Source organism: Vipera berus (assembly GCF_964194415.1).
Source record: "Vipera berus genome assembly, chromosome: 3".
NCBI lineage: Eukaryota > Metazoa > Chordata > Lepidosauria > Squamata > Viperidae > Vipera > Vipera berus.
The window spans coordinates 203430369-203451555 of record NC_138204.1 but is presented as its reverse complement, the minus strand read 5'-3'; the positions used below and the strand labels follow the sequence as shown (position 1 = coordinate 203451555).

The 21187-nt window shown below is 40.1% G+C and overlaps 1 protein-coding gene across 1 annotated transcript in view; it reads left to right on the top strand.

Annotated features, from left to right (window-relative positions):
* Positions 1 to 19044, top strand: part of ATAD2 (ATPase family AAA domain containing 2) — a 43659-nt gene extending 24615 nt beyond the window's left edge. The window contains exons 16-28 of the mRNA XM_081322369.1: positions 1251 to 1565; positions 4550 to 4673; positions 5253 to 5439; positions 6638 to 6823; positions 7233 to 7368; positions 7458 to 7654; positions 9440 to 9599; positions 10116 to 10238; positions 10785 to 10937; positions 13073 to 13459; positions 14884 to 15017; positions 16310 to 16438; positions 18407 to 19044. Of these exons, the coding sequence (XP_081178495.1) occupies positions 1251 to 1565; positions 4550 to 4673; positions 5253 to 5439; positions 6638 to 6823; positions 7233 to 7368; positions 7458 to 7654; positions 9440 to 9599; positions 10116 to 10238; positions 10785 to 10937; positions 13073 to 13459; positions 14884 to 15017; positions 16310 to 16438; positions 18407 to 18460 (2285 nt within the window). The 3' untranslated portion in view covers positions 18461 to 19044. The remainder of the gene's footprint in view (positions 1 to 1250; positions 1566 to 4549; positions 4674 to 5252; positions 5440 to 6637; positions 6824 to 7232; positions 7369 to 7457; positions 7655 to 9439; positions 9600 to 10115; positions 10239 to 10784; positions 10938 to 13072; positions 13460 to 14883; positions 15018 to 16309; positions 16439 to 18406) is intronic.
* The last annotated feature ends 2143 nt before the right edge of the window (positions 19045 to 21187 follow it).

The window sequence follows — 21187 nt, the reverse complement described above, 5'->3', positions numbered from 1 at the left end:
CATATTAAGCATAATACAAGGAAGAATTTCTAATTATTGCAGTGGGGTTTTTTTACACTTTAGTTGACTGCCAGAAAGCAGTATATGCCTGCTTTATTCTTCAGTGCTTGACAGAAAAGATTGAGGTATTGTAAATTATATATAAATGATGGTTATGAGATGAAATGATTATATATAAATAGCAGAGCAATTTGACACATGTACTTAATCTTGGTAGAATGCTTACTAAAGAACGCTAAAGCCCATGAGACCATCTCTCTGTCCAATTTGTTGTAATGAAATGGAAGTTAGATACGTTTAAGGGAACCATAAAAATGACTTGCTTGCTGAAGGCTTGGCGGATATGAAGAGTGTGTATAATTAAACAAGGGAATCGTTGAGAAATGAGTACCAAATATGAACTGAATACAAATAGTAAGTGACATAAAGAAATATTTGAAGTAGTTTCATCATTTCAGAGAATAAATTAGGATTGAATTGCAAGACATATATGAGGGAGGAGTGAAGATCAAAAAGATAATAATTGGAGGAGTTGATGAGTTTCTTGGAAAGAGGTTTTTAAAATGCATTGTAGAAGCAAGGATGGCTTGCAGGAAAAATGAAGAGGTACTTAATAATCTTCTGCAGTTTTTTAAAGTCAGTCTTGACTCCTCAGCTGCCTGAACTAGTCCCTGCAGTTTTCTCAGCACAATTTTGAGAAAGGGTTTTCTGGCTTTGTCCCTAAGACAGGGGTAGGCAACCTTGGCTCTTTTATGACTCGTGGACTTCAACTCCCAGAATTCCTGAGTTAGCTGACTCAGGAATTCTGGGAGTTGAAGTCCACGAGTCATAAAAGAGCCAAGGTTGCCTACCCCTGGCCTGAGGCAGTACTCACAGTCTCTAGCCTCATGACTTAAATCATCATACCAATCTGACTGTCTTACATGACAGTGCTTATTCTAATAAGTAGCATGATAGATATGGATATACCTACTGTTTTTGCATCTATTTACAAATATATGCACTCCTTTTTATTTTTTAAATTCTCATTTTTTACGTCTGTAAGTTGCCCAGGTTGGGAAACACCACTTTAGAATCATCTGTAAAGCATAATGCCCAGGTAGAATTTTTTTTTAAAAAAGGAAACATTTCTATATTCAATTGTAAGCGATGGTCGATTCTTTCCTTAGGGAGACATGGTTCATATATCATGAAATGGCTTTAAACTGATTATTGAAACATATTTAATACAAATGTTTTTTTCTTTATAGGGTACTGTGGGGCTGATATTAAATCAATATGTACTGAGGCAGCCTTGTGTGCCTTACGTCGACGTTATCCTCAGATTTACACCAGCAGCGTGAAGCTGCAGTTAGATATCTCTTCTATTAACATAACCGCTAAAGATTTTGTGGTTGCTATGCAAAAGACTATACCTGCTTCTCAGCGGGCAGTGACCTCACCTGGCCAAGCACTCTCTACAATTTCAAAACCACTGCTTGAAAATGCACTGCAAAGAATCATGGAGGTAGTACAAAATGTATTTCCGCATGCAGAACTGGCAAAGAAAGGAGGGAATAAATCAGGTATTTAAATTTCTTATTTTCTGAAAGAATAAATTTAGGACAAATAGTTAAAGTCACCTTCATTTTATTAGCGCTGACAGACTTTACCTTTTCCTCTTTGAAGAGAGGGGTGGAAAAGAATGCAGAGTGATTTTTTTAGTTAACCAGATTAATTTTAAAAAAAACATTCAATAAAGTTTATTTATTTGCAGTTTTTCATAAGAGGTCTGCTTGCTGTGGAATGGGTTTTGTACAGGCAAAAACGTTAGTATATCCTTCCCGAATCCATGTTGTCCAGATGTTTTAAGAATACAACTTCCTGGCTTCCCGAGCAGCATGAAAGAAAGCCAGACAATTGGAGACGCTGTTTTAATGGTAGTCATTAACAAACGACTAATGGAATCAAGATGCTGGATGATAGAGCCATTTTGGTTTAATAGCTAAGGCAGGCATCCCCAGTTCCTGGGCCACAGCCCACTACAGGGCCGTGGGCAATTTGGAACTGGCCCACAGAAGCAGTGGGCGAGTGTGCACATGCAGCTACACGTGCACGAGTGATGGGAAGCGCTCACACGGAAGCTCTATGTAAGCGCAAACGGAGCTATGCACGCTCGCCCGCCGCTTGCGTGGTACCATCCCCTCTCCCGCTGATCCACAGAGCTGGAAAGGTTGGGGACCGCTCGATCAAGGCGGCAGGCTAGAAAAGCAGGAGGCCGTCCCACTTTTGCCATGAAAGCCAGCTGAGTGACTGGGCCAATCTCTCTCTCTCAGCCCAACCACATCCCAGATTATAGTTGGGAAAATAGAAGGAAAGTGTGTTTGATATGTTTTCTGCCTTGAATTATTTGTAAAAATAAAGGCAGGATAAAAATAAGTAAATAAATAAAAGACGGTAGTATTATTTTCAGCTATGGAACTAACCTGAATATTTTAATTAAATCACCTCCTGCACTCATCCCAGAAATTATTTTAATCATCTCAGTCATCCATATTGGATTCCCTAGTTTCATAAGAAAGCAGAGATGGAGAAAGGAATGCGTATGCCCCCTTTGCTAACTAAAGCTCCCTCCTCCTCCTTATTTCTTATAAATAGTGATCTAGTAATTGGAATGTTTATTGTACAATCAGTTATTCAGTCATTGACTAGCAAATAAAAGAATCACAATTATTTAGGATAAAAAAAGAAAATACTGTAAAATTATCTAAGAGTGGGGTGTGAAGGCTCAGCAGTTAAGACACTGAATTTGTCAGTTGGAAAGCCGACAGCCCAGGTTTGAGACCTGAGCACCAAGCAGCAGGGTGAGTTTCCGTCACTCGTTCCAGTTCCTGCCAACCTCGCAGTTCCAAAGCATGCAAATGCAAGTAGACAAATAGGTACCACTTCGGTGGTAAAGTTACTGCATTCCATATTTTCCATTCTGGCTACACAACGTGATGGAAACATCTCAAATAGTGCAGGCTTCCTTGGCTGAGAATCAGAGATGAACAAAGCCCCCTTGAGTTGATCACTACCGGACAGGGCAATCTCTAAACCTTTAAAATATCCCAAAAAGTTAGAAGAAATATTGTAGTACTGTGCAAACTATAGAACAGTATTTAAAAACTATTTAACTGTGGTCAAGAAGTAAAATAAGATTGATGTGATAATAACTTAAGGTAAAACAAGTTAAAAGACCAGAGCTTTGAGTAAGGAATGGAGGGACAACACAATCTGGAGTATTGTATTTTATTGTATCTGGCAATCCAGAGGGACAATACAAAATAATCTGTTCCATTGTTCAATTATTCTTCCAATATACTGCTCCATTTTATCAATGGGGGGGGGGAAACAATTGATATAACTAACCAAAATAACATTGATCGGCCAGATAGGTTTGCCAGTAAAACCAAATGATCCTGTCTGTTGTCCCACAATGTAACTTTCTGTGATGCAGCACACAGCAGAGGAAAGTAGAAAAGTTAAGAACTAGCTTATTATGAAACACCACTGCAGCTGAATAGCTGGATACCCATGGCCCTTAGTGAATAATTGCTTCCCAACATCAGTTTTCCTGCTAGCTATTTTACAGTTTGGCGGGTCCAATCCCGAGTGCCGCATAACAGAGTGAGCGCCTGTTACTCGTCCCAGCTTCTGCCAACCTAGCAGTTCGAAAGCACGTAAAAAATGCAAGTAGAAAAATAGGGACCACTACGGTGGGAAGGTAACAGCGTTCCGTGTGCCTTTGGCGTCTAGTCATGCCGGCCACATGACCACGGAGACGTCCTCGGACAAGCGCTGGCTCTTCGGCTTTGAAATGGAGATGAGCACCGGCCCCTAGAGTCGGAAACGACGAGCACGCATGTGCGGGGGAACCTTTACCTTTTTATTTTACATAGAAACCGTGAGAACTAATCAAAGGTTGTGTTTCTAATTCCATCAAAATCATAAGCATGTTATATTTTGTGGAATAGAACAGCGGTCTCCAACCTTTCCGCCTTGGCGGCCCAGGCGGGAGGGGATGGTTCTGTGTGAGTGCGCACAAGCTCCATTTGCCCAAACGGGTGTGTGTGCCCACCACTCACACAAATGGAGCTTCACACATGAGTATCTGCTGCTTGTGCAGCCCAGGGCTTTGGGACCCCTAGAGAAGAATATACTTTTAAATAATCCAGTTTATTTAAAATTTAAATAATCCAGTTTAATTAAAATGTTAAGAACAAGCAAAAATAACTGTGTAAAATATGTACATTTGAGCTGTAATTTAATAGCACAATGTACTCTGAGGCATTTTTTTTCTTCATTTTTATTTATATTTTCATTAGAAAGTTGATATCGGGCTTCGTGACGACTTACTCCCTTTAGTTGCCTGTGTTGAAATAAAAATCTAAAATTGGCCTTAGAAATAAGATTCAATGACCCAGTGAGAACAAAAAAAAATCTTAAATTAAGCTTAGAAATAAGAAATAAGCTTAGAAATATATACAATATTCACATGAAAATCTTTGCCTTTTTGTTTCCTTTAAAGATTTTGCTAATCATGTGTCAGAACCTGATCTGCTATACAGTGATGAAGAAGGACCACCAGTATTTGAAACGGGACATTTTCAGAAAGGTTCTCAAAAGCGGACACATTTTCTTAATTTTAATAGGTAGGTGATCAATGGCAATCTTTGCCCCCACCCCAAAAAACACCCCCCTAATGTGTACTGTTTTCATGCATGTTTTAGGTTTCCTTTCCTACTGAATAAGATTTATTCATTGCTTTGTGTTCCTTGATCAGTACTAAAATTTAAAAAGAAGGGTATTATTTTGCACAGCTTTTGGATGAACTTGTGCATACATATATATGAATTAGAACAATGAAAAGCAGAGTGAGAAAAGTGTATTCAGTAATGCTATCACAGATTAATTTTTAGGGAGAAAAGATGGAGATATTTGACTTTGTATTTTTGCTATGCATATGGGTAATTTTTTAAAAAAAAAACTTCAGGTCACCTATGCTTGCAGCTTCTGCCAGTTTGTGATAGCTTAGTTGTTGAAGCACTACATATATCTATATATGAATGAACTGAAATACTTTATTACATCCTTTACTGTTTTGATTTAAAAACGGGACTCGGGATATTTAAAATGTGTTAGTTTCAGGCTGATCTTGGATCTTACATGACCGAAAAGCTAATATTTGCGTTGAATTAGGAGCTCCTTGTTTTCTTTTTTTCTTTTAACAGAAATGCTTATCACCAACCAACATCTTGCCGACCAAGACTCTTAATTAGTGGGAAGCCAGAATATGGACAAGCCTCTCATTTGGCTCCAGCAGTCATACATGCTTTAGAAAAGTTTCCTGTTTATACACTAGACCTTTCTATTCTCTTTGGTGTCAGCTCCAAAACCCCTGAAGAAACATGCGCACAGGTATTTTATTGTCTTTTACCATTTAGTTTTTAAGAAGAAGTTTTGGCTCCAATTGCCTTCGTAAGTCACGGACTCCCTGTAAACATTTTTCCCTATTCCTATGGAGAATTATCAACCTTGGAAACGGATGCTACCTCTCTTCCAGTGGTTACCAAGTTAAATTTCCAGGAAGTAGAAATTGCTTCTTCCTAGAAATTTCAGTGTGAACAGATTGGAGAACAGAATCAGCTTTTTCCTTTCCCAACATGCACTGTTTGCTTCTGCTAACTATTTAGTAGTTCTGCCTGCAATCTTAGGGCAGAGGCTGGAGAATTTCTTAACGTGCCAGTGTCTTTTTTTTTTCACATTAGGGTCATTTTTGACTGAAATCCAGACAATGTCTATTTCTTGTAACTTGTCCAGTCTGTTTTGCAAAACATTATCTGATTTCAAGTGGAAATTTAAATTCCAAAATTCATCTCAAATCTTCCACTGAATAGTTCAAAGATTCATTTCCATCTTTCAAGCTTGTTATTTTCAAGAACAAGACGAAACAACCGCTAGCAATCTGTATTCCAAGACAGGATATGGATCAGATTTGTCAAGCCTAGCTGGCAAACCAAATAAGTGAGAACTACCCTGATTTGAGAAAGGTATCTTTAATGCTAGCCATGAGTAAAACCACAATCTTGAAAACTAAGTGTAAATTCCTATTACAAGCCTAATTGACTCACTATAAAGCCAAGTCTTTTTACAATGTTTCATTTCCATAGTTCTACGTCTGGGCTCTGTTGCTGCTTCTTAAACTGGACTCCTCTCTTACCTTCTTCCACAATCTTTCGTGCATTTAAAAACTTGATTTTATCAACTGAAGCCCTCATAATTGGCTATTTCACAAACTCTTGTGGAATATAAGTATAGTTTAAATTATGATCTGTTAAATGACTAGTCCACTTTTCTAATAACCTTTTGTTTGGCTGACTGGTCCTTCCTTCCCTTCCTTCCTTCCTTCCTTCCTTCCTTCCTTCCTTCCTTCCTTCCTTTTTGTCTTGGCATAGAATATGTATCTTCAATCATCTGGACTGAAAACTGGAATTTTCAGAAAAAGATATGTCTTTATAAAATGCCTCTTATAGATTACTACATGAATACTAAAAACTAGTATTAGTAAAGTGGACAACTACGTTGATTTAGTGATTAAAATGTCTTCTTTGTCTAGTTGATCTGTGAAGCTAAGAGAACAGCGCCAAGTATAATATACATTCCAAATATTCATATATGGTGGGGAACAGTTGGACACACATTGCAAGCAACATTTACTACACTGTTACAGAACATTCCATCCTTTGCTCCTATTTTTCTTCTTGCAACATCAGATACATGTCATGAAGTTCTGCCAGATGAGGTATGTGCAATTTGTTCATTGTACCTTATTGTAACTGACTTTGTCCTTATTTAGCAGCACAGTCAAGCTTAGGATATTTTTTTTTAAAAAAATCCCTCCTTTCACACCTTATTTTTTAAGAGAATGTTTTGCTTTTCAAAAAAGTGTGTATGCACACACATCCCTGCCTCATACTTCAGTGTTGCTTGCTTATCAAAAACTGTTGTTGTATTACTCTAAATGTTTCCCATTATTGTATTTTTATTGCTCGCTTTATTTTTGTCAGACTTTCTGCATGAAGCATTACTAGTTCAGTAGATCTAGAATTTTGCCCTACCTACAGATACACTAACTTCAGTTGTCCTTTGATTTGTTTATACATTATTTCTCTTGTTAATTTGTTTACATGATGTATCTTATCTTTTTTTAGGTAAAGGAATTATTTGTTGATGGTTTTGGAGAAGTTTTTGATGTTCGTTTGCCTAATTTTGGAGAAAGAAGAAAATTCTTTGAAAGTCTAATTCTCCATCAAGCAGTTAAATCGCCGGTATCAAAAAAGAAAGCAGGTAGATGTGCTGCAAATACGTTGGATAAAGCTTATTGTCGATGGATTTGTAAATAGCTACATGTTTTCAAATATATTTTCCTTCTTAAGTTTTGCAGGCATTAGAGGTATTACCAGTAGCTCCCCCACCGGAACCACGGCAGCTGACAGAACAGGAAGTCAAACAGCTTGAAGAGCAAGAAGAAGATACTCTACGTGAACTCAGAATTTTTTTAAGAAATGTGACACACAGACTTGCCATTGATAAACGCTTCAGAGCCTTTACAAAACCTGTTGATTTGCACGAGGTATAATTTGTTTTCTTCTCTTGTACATCCCGCAGTGCAAATCATTGACTATCGTTGATTACATTTAAGTTTGAATTTAGTTTCAAATTTGCCAAATGTTGCTATTAGATCAGTGGTCTCCAACCTTTCTGGCTTGATGGACAAGCGGGGGGGTGGTTTCGTGTGCGCGGCACCGCTTTCATAAATGCAGCTTTGTGCACTTGCCCACCACTTCTGCTGCCTGTTTCTGAACGTACTGTGATGGCACTGGGCTGTGGAACAGAAGTTGGGGGACCCTGTGTCATAGGGTTCTAACATCAGTTAGAAAAAGTAATGAATGCAGACAAAACTTACATCAAAATAATAACCTAAATGCTGCTCGAGATGAATACTGTAAATGGTAAACTTGATTTTAAAATATCAAAATTTGAGAGCAATTCTGGGATGTGTACATCTTCACTAAAGGCAACATCTGTTAAAAGTGTCCTCTCTCTCTTGCTTACCATTTCATCAAAATCTGCTTGGCATTTCCCCATCTTTCATTCGCTTGCATTCCTTTCTCTTCCTTTCTGCTTTTACCCTCTGCCTTTGTCTACTCTCTTATTTGTCTTCTTAGAACTTCTTGTTCATGGGTTGAATGTTTTTCATTTCTCCCTTCCCAAAGGAGTTTTGAGAACGAATCAGGGAAGAAGAATGGGATTTTGGCACATGCTTTGTATATCTTCTTCCAAAACGTAAATATCAGGGCCTTGTATAAGTCTCAATAGAACGACCTGTACATGATGAAGAAAGGTTATATGCTTGACAGATGTTCAAAATTACAATGATTTTTTGTCTGGTCCAGCAGGACAGTTACCTGGTTCTTGTCCTATTTTCTTTCTTCTGTTCTCTTTTATTCAATTTTATATGTCTTGTGTCAAGGGTGAGCAACCTCCTTGTGATTAGGGGCTGTAGGGATCATAACCAGTGATAAAACAATGCCAGTTGAATAGGCAAGTCAAACTTCTCAGCCTGTTTGAGAGGCAGGTTTCTCAATGAAATAAACGCTTTCAGCTTTTGAGGAATAGAGCTTGTCGATCAGATGGTCGGCAGTTTGGCAGGTCGAATCCCCAGTGCCGTGTAACAGAGTGAGCGCCTGTTACTTGTCCCAGCTTCTGCCAACCTAGCAGTTCTAAAGCACGTAAAAATGCAAGTAGAAAAATAGGGACCACTACGGTGGGAAGGTAACAGCGTTCCGTGCGCCTTTGGCGTCTAGTCATGCCAGCCACATGACCACGGAGACGTCCTCGGACAAGCACTGGCTCTTTGGCTTTGAAACGGAGATGAGCACCGGCCCCTAGAGTCGGAAACGACTAGCACGCATGTGCGGGGGAACCTTTACCTTTACTTATAAGATACACCTTTTGCTTCTCTTCTCTGAAAAGGGAAAATTGACCTGATTGGAGAGCTCTCTTATTTTTATTCTATAATCAGGAAAATGTACACTTTAAAAAACTGATTGCTTGATAGGTTTTCTGGAAACTCTAAAATGGGAGCTGGAGTTATATGTGGCAAGTGGACTCCAAGTCTCCTATTCTCCCGAGTTGTCAACAACAACAGCTTCCAGAACTGTGCAGTTGACTAAATGATTTTTGGTTTTCCCAGCAAAAATTGAATTCAAAATATGATCTTAAACAGGTAGTTCAAAAGCCTTAATGCCAACATTTTCAGGTATCAACCATTCTTAAAACAAACAGAAATGTAAACTTATTTTACTCCTGAAGGCAGGTTATATATTCAGACTTTTTTCTTATAATGCTCCTGTAGGTACCAGATTATGTCACAGTCATCAAGCAGCCAATGGATCTTTCAACCATTATTTCAAAAATTGATCTTCACCAGTATCTGTCTGCCAGAGATTATCTAAAAGATATTGATCTCATCTGTAGCAATGCATTAGAGTACAATCCTGATAGAGATCCTGGAGGTAAGCCTTAATGCGTAAGCAAACTATTATACGGGTAGTCCTCAACGTATGATCCCAATTAAGCCCCAAATTTCTGTTGCTAAGTAAGACAGTTGTTACGTGAATTTTGCCCCATTTTTTTTTACTTTTCTAGCCATAGTTGTTAAGTGAATCTGGCTTTCCCATTGACTCTGCTTGTCAGGTCACAGAAAGTGATCACATGGTCTTGAGATGCTGCAACAGTTGTTAAGTGTTTTCCAGTGCTATTGTAACTTTGAAGTGTCACTAAACAAGCTTTGAAAGTCAAGGACCACCTGTATATTACATTAAATAATCAGATGTTTTAAAACCCTGCTGTACCCAACTTGTTCTCCATCAAATTAAAAAAGAAGACATTAAAAGTAGGGTAACTTGAAGCCTCAGTGGTGCTATTAAAAGGTATTAAACTTCATATTAACCATTTGTTAAACTTTTACAGACCTTTCTGCGGAACTATTAAATTTCATAACAAAGCATTTTCTTATGCATTTGTTTTAGATCGTTTGATTAGACATAGAGCTTGTTTTCTCAAAGATACAGCCTATGCTATAATAAAGGATGAAATGGATGAAAATTTTGAACAACTTTGTGAAGAAATTCAGGAATCACGCAAAAAGAGAGGTGGGTTTTCTTCACCATTTGGCACGTTAAAAAAGTTGCAGAATGATTTTAACACTATTATGTTGTGTAATAGGATGTTTTTGCTTTGACAAGTATATATCATTACTGTGATTGGAATAGAGAGAATATACCTGTGTATATTCTGTGTATAAGAAGCATTTTTTTTCAGGCTAGGAGACTTAAAGTTGTATCAATAGCAATAGCACTTAGACTTCTATACTGCTTCATAGTGCTTTGCAGGCCTCTCTAAGCAGTTTACGGGGTCAGTATATTGCCCAACAATCGGGGTCCTCATTTTACTGACACTGGAAGGATGGAAGGCTGAGTCAACCTTGAGCCGGCGAGAATCAAACTGCTGGCAGTCGGCAGAATTAGCCTGTGATACTGCATTCTCACCACTGCGCCATCACGGTATCAGATTCCTCTCTCCCAGAATCCCTTTCTTTAGAACGTGGCATCAGCCCCAAATGTATTTGTACACAACCTATTAGAGTAGTTCAACAAAGGTGGGTAAAGGATTCTTACAATGTATTGTTACTTTTAAAGGTTGCAGTTCTTCAAAATATGCTCCATCCTATTACCATGTCATGCCAAAGCAAAATACCACATTGCAGGATAGGAAATTGGATTCTGAATGTGTTGACAAGATTAAAAGCCCACCCATACCTCTGGATTCTAGTTCTCCTTTCATTCACAGTGGTAAGTGCTAATTTATCTGGTCTTGCGTTGCGAGCCAAGAATGGGTGCGCTTGAATTTTCTCTTGACTTATTTCTACTAAGCACTAATTTAGTTCATTCTCTGGTTTTGTAACCCTATAAATAGAGGATGCATAAAAATTTTGTGTAAACCACAACTACTCATATCCTACTGATGCTACTCTGCAAATGTTTTACTATTTAAGTCACATTACAAACACCAAAAATGATTACTGCATTGCTTTCTTCTGGCTTCTTTCTTAAAACGCTGTCCTTTTGGCTATGTGAATAATTTGAGAAATGAAGTTGACCGTTAATTAAATCCTGCAGAAAACGTTTTAAGTTGTTTCTCCCAATAAACATTTTATTCTGCAGGAATATTTGGTTGCTGATAGGTTGTGCTTCTTCTCAAAACAACCCATCTCTCAAATATTTATATACTTGGAAAACAGGTAGTCCTCAACTTTTGACCACAATTGAGCCCAAAATTTCTGTTGCTAAGTGAGACAGAAATTAAGTGAGCTTTGCCCCATTTTATGACTTTCTTTGCCACAGTTGTTAAGTGAACCACTAAAGTTGTTACGTTTGTTACACAGTCTGGCTTCCCCTTTGACTTTGCTTGTCAGAAGGTTGCAAAAGAGGGATCACATGACCCTGGGACACTGAAACAGTCATAAGTGTGGAAAAACAGTCCTAAGTCAGTTTTTTCCGTGCCGTTGTAAGTGAACGGTCACTAAGTAGACTGTTGTAAGTCGAGGACTACCTGTATACACCTGATCTTAAACTAAAAAGCTGTTGTGATTCAGGGTCAGCCTGTGGGTTCGGCAGTTGGGTCGGACGACTCAGAGGAGGAGGGGGGTGTTGAAGACCTTGCTGAGGGGGTTGAAGATCTTGCTGATGATAGCCCTCAGCCAGGCCCCTCCCACTTGGTCACCACGGAGACCCAGCTGTGTGAGCCTGACAGTGTGGATGAAGATGACCCACAGCTGGCCCTGTTCAAGGACGCCCGACGCAGGAGGCAGTCAATTAGGAGTAAACAGAGGAAGGCAATGGGGCTTCTCGGAAGGAGGCAGAGAGAAGCCACGCCCTGAACTCTATATAAGGGGAATGTGTGGGAGGGCTAGTTTGCTGTAGGCAACCGCTGGGATGGTTCATGTTTCTTTAAGCTTCTGTTTCTCCAGCCTCTTGCCGTTTGTGGAGGGGTTGTCCCTTTCTTTTCTGCAGGGCCGGTAGCAGGCTGGTACAGAACAAAAGCTGAGAAACGGTATAAGTGGAATGTATCTGGTTCCTTCAGATAATGCAAAAGTGGTCTTTAGCGTCACTTCCATTTTTTTTTATCAGGTTGTCAAAATCTCTGTTGTCTGCTGGTTGGATGTCATACTGCAGCGGGGGAAAAATTTCAAACCCGTTCTCACCCCCTGCTAAGACCTCATGGGAAAAGAGCAGGGCCCCTTAGGCCTCAAAGTGACAGCTGCACAACACTAATAGCAGCATGTCTTCAATTTCTTATTCTTACACAATGCTTAGTTATTCAGCCAAGGAAAGGCCAAGAGACTTCCAAGCTGCAAAAGAGTTTTGTAAGCAGCTGCTGCAGCAGCTAAACAGCATAACCCATAGTATTCTTCTGGCAGTTGTAAAACGGTGCCATTGCACAGAATTTTCACAATAATTAGTTGCGGTCACCTTGATGAAGATTCAGGAATGGGAACATTAACATAACAGACTGTGTTCGTATTTAGTTTGAAAAATGCATAGAAATGAATAGGAAAGCATTTAAATATCTTTTGTATTCATATGTTGATCCTAGAAATGGCATCTATAAAGCATGCCACTACTATATGTCTTTGAAAGATATGAATGGTTATTTAAACAATATCAATACATTTCCCCCCAGAAAAGGAAGATGTTGAGATTCAGGTCTAGCTTCAGTATAGATCTTATAGTTATATCAAACTGTTTAAACCATTACACCAGAGAAGGCAAATGGTCTTTTTATGTGCAAATTCATATGTAGATTTTTTTTTTACATCTGTAGTAACATAAGTAACTTGGGTGGTTTCCCGCAGTACTCCCCAAACTTGTTCTGAATATGTGAATTTTAAGTGAAAGGAGTGAATTTGATTGTATTTTTAATGTAGCCTTATCAAAGAGAAAACTAAGAAGAAAGAGTCGATGGTGCCTGGGCAACCTAGCAAAGCGGAAAAAGACTTTGCATTTCAATAAAGAAAACAAAGCTCCAGGAGAAGAGCCAGATGAAGTGGAGAGTGATGGAGAAGAATGTATGGAAAATAATAACTCCAGTATGGAGCAGACTGAAGTTGAAATAACACAGACATCTCTAGATGACTCTGAACACGTGCCTCCAAAGCAGCATATCGGTATATCTGATGCGGAAAATGAGCTGGCCATTCGCAATGATGTTAAGTGTAAATTTGACAAGAGCAACAAGGATGCAGAACTTTCAGAACCAAAAAAAGCATGCAATGGTGATGCAACAGAACATTCCTTAGATAGGGATGCTAATGGTGAGTAGAAAGTTTTCAAAATATACTTTTGGGCGGTGGTCCCCAACCTTTCTGGGCTCCAGGGCTGAGGATAGCTTTGCACGTGCAGTCTAGATTCCGTGCACGCACAGATGAAGCTTCATGTCTTCACCCGCTGCTTGTGTGGCTCGGTTCCCATCAGGCTGCGGATCAGTACCAGTTTGCAGACCCGGGGTTGGGGACCCCTGCTCTAGGGGGAGTGTTTAATTTTACCTCACATTCTGTTAAATATTGAAGTGCTCTCTCCATGTTAGTGATCATGCCAGCTAAGTTTAAATTCACATTGCAGTGCCAGGCTAACAGAATTAGTTTTATTCCGTGAATTTGTGATTATTCCAGGGCCGTTAGAATTATATTGCCATAGTTAACGTTTTCTTTGTGGGATAGTCTCGGAACTGCATAAAAAGGAAAAAAATTAGTTCCAGTATTCTGAAATCTTTTGCTTTGTGATGATTTTATTGCATTCATCACAATAAAAATCTCTACATGCGGCCCACTTAGGTAGAAGACCTTCCCCTTAAAACTGCTAATACAGAAACCAACACCTGAATCCTTGAAAAGAAAGCCTTAGGAAAGTAAGGCTTTTGCTGGCAAGCCCTAATATCCCATTTGTGGACTGTAGAACAGGGGTCCCTAACCCATGGGCCACAGTCTACTACTGGGCCGTGGCCTACTGGGCTGTGGGACAGGCAGACTAAAATTCTATAGGTCAGTGGTAGCAAACCTGTGGCATGCGTGCCAGAGGCGGCACTCAGAGCCCTCTTTGTTGGCACGTGCGCCACTGCCGCCAGTAGCAGGTCCATTAGGCCGCCACCGCAACCCGGAGCAGGAGCCCCGCCCAGCACAAAGGAGGCGAAGCTCGAATAGAGGTGGTAGAACAGAGGTCACCAACCATTGTCAATTGGTGAACTGGAAGAAAAGGGAGAGGGAAGTATTTTACACGCGTGCGTGCGCACATGGGGCCGCGAGCACGCACACACTGCAAACGGGGCAGGGCTAGTGCCTGCGTGATACTCACTAGCCCTGCCCCATTCTTGCATGGTGCAGTGCCTTCTATCTGCACCCCGTGGTGTGGCGGTGGCCATTTTGGCACCCTGCAGCACGGTGGCCCATGTTGGCGACCCCCCCCCCCAGTTTTTGCGTAGCAGAGGCGGCACTCAGTGGTGCCTCCCTGCCCCCCACCCCGAGGACACCACAATGTTGATGCAGCCCTGGCACTTTGTGATACATAAGTGGGTTTGGGGTTGCGGTTTGGGCACTCGGTCTCTAAAAGGTTCACCATCACTGCTATAGGTACTCTGCCGCTAAATAACTACTTGTAAGTACCACAAGGCTTATTTTATTTACTGTATATTTTTCACATCTTCTAGCAGCAACAAATCCTGGTTTTCCTTTTATTATTCTAGATATATGCATGCTTCGTATGACCCGTGCAAGGCGTTCACAGGTAGAGCAGCAGCACCTTATAAATGTTGAGAAAGCCATGGAAATTCTGTCAGAGCAAACGCCACCACTCACGGTGGATCAAGACAAGCTGAATGTATGTTTTATTTTATTTATTTATTTTTATTTTAATTTCATTTATATCCCGCCCTTCTCCGAAGACTCAGGGCGGCTTACAAGCTTAGCAGTAGCCTTCATTCTATGTATATGCCTGCTTATTAGGGCTTTCGCCCCCCCCCCCCAAGCGGCATTATTACAAAGTCAGCTTAATTGCCCCCAACAATCTGGGTCCTCATTTTACCTACCTGGGAAGGATGGAAGGCTGAGTCAACCTTGAGCCTGGTGGGATGCGAACCTGCACTAATTGCAGGCAGCTGGTGTTACTTAAGGAGGCATTAGCCCACTGCTCCACCAAGGCGGGAACTGGCACTCTTCCTTCTCCATTATTTACTTTTGGGTATCTTAATATAGTGTACACCTGAGTGCAGAGTGTGTCTTGCCTTCTCTTGTGAGCAGGGGGATGGGTGGGTCTTTTTTTCTGAATAATTTATAGTGTTAAATCTGCTAAATATTACATTGCTATTAGATCACAGTTTCTAATACTCATAAACAGAGTATAAATTTTGCTATTTATTTTCTATACAGAGACACTTTCCAGCTCAGTGAATTGAAATGTGTTTGCACTCAAACCAAAATAATATTTTGGAGGTTACAAACTAATATGTTAAACAGATAAATAGTTTTGCGAAAGGAGAGCAGGCAAAATAGCTCAGGTTCACAAATAGCTCCACTATTTTATTTTTAAACTCTCCTTTTATTCCACATAGGAAATTGCTCCTATGTTTGGGATATGCCAACCCTTCAAAATATTCGTGTGTTTTAATTTTGACAGTTGGCTTATCATGAGTGATGCATTTTTCATGTTTTTTGGTTAAAAATTAAAGATTTGCTTATCCAGAAATAGACTTATCTAATATACACAAAATATACAAGTACTTTTAAAAAATATTAAATAACTTTATGTATGATTGGCTTGCGAGGCCGGTGTGTTGTGCAATTAGCTCACATGGCAACAAGATGGTGGGTTTGTTGTCACTGAGTTGTGGCGGGGTGGGCGCGAAAGAAGACTCAGCCAATCTCAATGTATACATGGTTGTATTTTGACAGTAAAGGTTCATTCATTACTCTACATATTGCTCATAAGCCTGTTCACACATTGAACAAACCCATGGGGAGGGGGCTGTACAGTATTTTGGCACTTAAAATTCTTACTTATCTGCAAGTACATACAGAATGTATGGAATGTATAGCCAGCCTCTTGAAGAAAATTATTTAATAAATGCTTGATGTTATTTGAAGGAATAAATAGTAGTACTCTGTTTCCCCCAGAAATTACTAAATATGGTTGTTGAGAAAAGTGGTGACTACACTATTCTTGAGTTGGAGAAACTCTATGCCTTACTCAGTCAGTGTATTTATCGACATCGTGGAGACTATGACAAAAGCAAATTGATTGAGGTACAGTATTTTGCATGAATGTAGTCTAGTCATAATTTAAGTCTGCATCTGATATTACTAGCACTGTCTCATAGTAGATATCGAAGTTTGTATTGTGTTTTATTGCAGCTCTGCTCTTCTACTAGTGCATTACTCTGTCATTTTGGGGGGGGAGTCAAAAGCGTAATTATACATTTGCATTTATTGGGACATGTGATTTTTTTATTTTTATTTTTATTTTAATTCCATTTATATCCCGCCCTTCTCCGAAGACTCAGGGCGGCTTACAAGCTTAGCAGTAGCCTTCATTCTATGTATATGCCTGCTTGTTAGGGCTTTCACACACACCCCAAGCGGCATTATTACAAAGTCAGCTTAATTGCCCCCAACAATCTGGGTCCTCATTTTACCTACCTCGGAAGGATGGAAGGCTGAGTCAACCTTGAGCCTGGTGGGATGCGAACCTGCACTAATTGCAGGCAGCTGGTGTTACTTAAGGAGGCATTAGCCCACTGCTCCACCAAGGCTTTGTCACTTTTTCCAAGTTTGTCACTTTACATTTGGGGCAAACAAGCTTCATTGTGCTTTTTTGCAATCTAAACATCTTGTTGGCTCTCCTGCGTTTGCATATATTTTGTTTCCTTGTGTGGTAAGCTATTCTATAGCAGTTTGGTATTAATTAAGCCTTTGCTATAACAAACTATCTTCGGCTTTAAATCATTACTGAGAGCTGATGCCTTTAAATGAGATCACTTTATATCAGGGGTCCCCAAACCCCAGGCCATGGCCTGTTTGGAACCGGGCAGCTCGTGGTAGGTGCTTGTGCAATTCACTCTCATCTGCCATTCACACGAATGGAGCTGTTCATATGGGCACACCTGCCACTCACTATGGAACTATCTCCCCGGACACCAAGCCGGAAAAGTTGGGGACTGCTGCTTGATACTAAAATGAGGACCCAGATTGTTGGGGGCAATTAAGCTGACTTTGTAATAATGCCGCTGGGGGGTGGTGTGTGTGAAAGCCCTAATAAGCAGGCATATACATAGAATGAAGGCTACTGCTAAGCTTGTAAGCTGCCCTGAGTCTTCGGAGAAGGGTGGGATATAAATGGAATTAAAATAAATAAATAAATAAAAATAAATAAATAAAAAATAAGGAAAAATGCTTTGAATGCATCTTTAGGTGCAAACCAATAATTTATGAAAAAAGCGGGGGGGGGGGAACCATCAATGCATGGCGTTAGCAACATGGTAGCATGCTCAAGGGAGATTTATCCTCTCTTTTCTGCCTTTTTCAAATTTCCTCCTATGGCTTTTGCAGCAGAATCCGAAACTGTCCCTTCTTTCTGTGAGGGCTCTGTACAGCTTAATGTCTGACATAAGAGTGGGAAAGAAAGGTGACCCATCCAATACACAGCTTGCATGACCCAACAGAAAGTTCAGAGTTAAAATTTGCCGCCTTTGGTTTAGTTATAGTCATTGGTTGATCAAAAAATGGTTCTCATGGCTTCAAATTTGCCTCCAAATCACAGGAACCTGGTTGATTTCTCCAAAATAATAATGTTTCTTTATATCTAGCTTTACTTTTTCTCTTGTTAAATAGTGAGATTTTGGAAATGACATTGCTTTGATAGCTGAGTAGTGACTGTGAATAAATAGCAGAACTTTCATTGTTCTTTTAATATGTCAGTCCAGTCTTGTTTTGTTTCTTCCAACAAAACAAGAGCCGGAAACTTGAGCTATGCCTTGGTATCTGGCAAACAAGCCAGAGAACCATTATTCTGGCTTATTTAGCCAAAAGTCAGAAGACCCACCCTGAAATTCCGTGAGTTAAGAAAAGAATCTTTTCCTTGAAGGGAAATAGAAAATAATGACTGCTTGCCCCACCAAACTTTCTGCAACACAAATTACAATTCAAAACTATAGTTCAATGATCGAAGGAAGTTACACAGCTAATTAAACTATGTATTCTCTTGTCCATTTTCAGGCAATGGCAAGAGAAATTGCAGCCTTCAATCCTTCTGAATTCATAATTTCATAATGTCGTCAAATCCCTGAAATCCTATTGGAAATTAATGTGAGACCCAATATTATGTACGCACAGTAAGCTTTATCTAGCATTTCTAGATTTTTACCCATATGGAAGAGAAGCCCTATTCTTTTAGTACATTGAGAACAAGAATGAAAGAAGGCAAATGGATGGGCCAGTGTGCCTGACAGTCATCCTACTGAATGCTTGGTTTTTTGTCTGGTAGAACTGAACCTCTTAACAACTATCAGGATCCAATGAGTTTAAACAGCCTAATCTGTCAAGTTATTTATGTGACCTTTTGAAAAATACATATTTTTTTCTGTAAATTGAATAAAAATATCTTAATTTATCCCAATGTTCTTTAGTCAAATCATGTATATATGTTGAATTGCATGTGATGTTTTACTGTATCATCAAATTGCTTTGAAGACAAGATATTTTTGGTTCTATTAGCTCAATTGAAATTGCATTCCTGTTTTTTTTTATTGCACTAATTTTTAGTGTTAATTCTGTTTGTACAAGCTTTGTAATGCTCCAAAAGTTATGTAATATATATGTTAAAATCTTAAAGGACAAAATAAATTACTCTTGATACTAATTATAAATGGCATTTTTTTGTCAAGTTACATGTACTAGTTGCAACCTTAGCCCCAAATCTCACTTGTCGAAGATTAAAATAATCACTGTTGTTCCTAGATTGGTACTGAGGAGCCTCCATACTATGTGGATAGGGAGATTATGGCCATTGAGAGCCCTCTGCATAACTGTTGACGTTTCTTACAAATGCAGGTGATTGAAAACTCACCAGGGCTGGGGTAGTCCTCAACTTACGACCACAGTTGAGCCCAAAATTTATGTGGCTAAGCGAGACATTCATTAAGTGAATTTTGCCCCATTGTAGGATCTTTCTTCCCACAGCTGTTAACTGAATCACTAGAGTTGTTAAGTTAGTAACACGGTTGTTAAGTGGATGTGGTTTCCCCATTGACATTGCTTGTCAGAAGGTCACAAAAGGGGATTCACATAACCACGGGCTACTGCAGTCGTGGGGTCCTTCTAGATTCACAGCTCTCTTTAGAAGAGCATATTGGAGCTGTGACTGGGGGGGCCTTTGCCCAGGTTCGCCTGGTGCGCCAGTTGCGACCCTATCTGGACCGGGATGCCTTGCGTACAGTCACTCATGCGCTCGTGACCTCTCGTCTGGACTACTGTAATGCTCTCTACATGGGGCTGCCCTTGAAGTCCACTCGGAGGCTCCAACTGGTGCAGAATGCAGCCGTGCGAGTTGTACTGGGAGTTTCCCGATACTCCCATGTTACACCTTTGCTCCGCGAGCTGCATTGGCTGCTGGTTGCCCTCCGTGTGAGATTCAAGGTGTTGGTAATGACTTACAAAGCCCTACATGGCATGGGTCCGGATTACCTACGGCAACACCTGCGGCCGGCGTCAACTTCCCTCCGTCCAGTGCGCTCCCACAGAGAGGGTCTCCTCAGGGTGCCTCCGATCAAAGAATGCCGATTGGTGGCCCCCAGGGGGAGGGCGTTCTCTGTGGGCGCGCCAGACCTGTGGAACCGCTTGCCGGTTGAGCTCCGGATGGCCCCCGACCTTCGCTCCTTCCGGCGCGATCTAAAAACGTATTTATTTGAGCAATCCGACCTGGTCTGATGGGTTAGGGTTGGGGTTTTAATATGTTTTTAAGTATTGTTTTAAATTTTAAATTTGGGCATTATATTTAATCGTTTTTTAACTTTTGTATTCTGTTTTTATATTTATTGCCCTGTACACCGCCCTGAGTCCTTCGGGAGAAGGGCGGTATAAAAATATAATAAATAAAATAAATAAATATGAACCCATTGCCAAGCATCTGAATTTTGATCACAGGACCATGGACTGCTGCAATGGTCGTAAGTGTGAAAAACGGTCATAAGTCACTTTTTCCAGTTGCCTTTGTAAGTTTGGTCAGTAAACAAACTGTTGTAAATTGAGAACTACCTGACATGAAATGTTACCCCACTCCCCGGTATTTTTTCACAGGACAAAAAAGGGAACTTTCCTATTGCTTTCAGTCTGAAATTTCCAGCATGGAGGGTAAGGGTTTTAACAGATGTGGTCCCAGATGTTTGAAAGCTATGAAAGTTGCCCAGAACCATGGGAAATGCTAAAGAATCTTTGTTTTCCATTAGAATGTACCTAGTACTCAATTGTCTTTAATCTTCAAAATATTTCTTCAAAGTTTATTATAAACTACAGCTTCTCTTTTTGATTTTTCGCTCTGCTGCTTAACAAGAAAGGTTCATGTCCAAATTGTCTTGTGTTTTTTTTTAGTAAGCTGGGATCTGCAATATTGAATGTTAGATCAGGGACGTAAGCATAGCAGGAGTTAGCTTTAAATGGTTTTTATAAGCGAGGTAAAATAGTAAATATAACTTGAGTGCATACATCTAATTCCTCACGTAATCTAATTGGATAACTAATGCAGCCGCGCGAGTGGTGGTGGGAGTTTCCCAATACTCCCATGTAACACCTCTACTTCGTGAGCTGCATTGGCTTCCAGTTGTCCTCCGGGTAAGATTCAAGGTGCTGGTTATGACCTATAAAGCCCTAAGTGGCATGGGTCCGGGTTACTTACGGGAACATCTGCTGCCGGCATCAACTTCCCTTCGTCCAGTGCGCTCCCACAGAGAGGGCACGCCAGACCTGTGGAACAGTTTACCGGTGGAGCTCCGGACGGCTCCC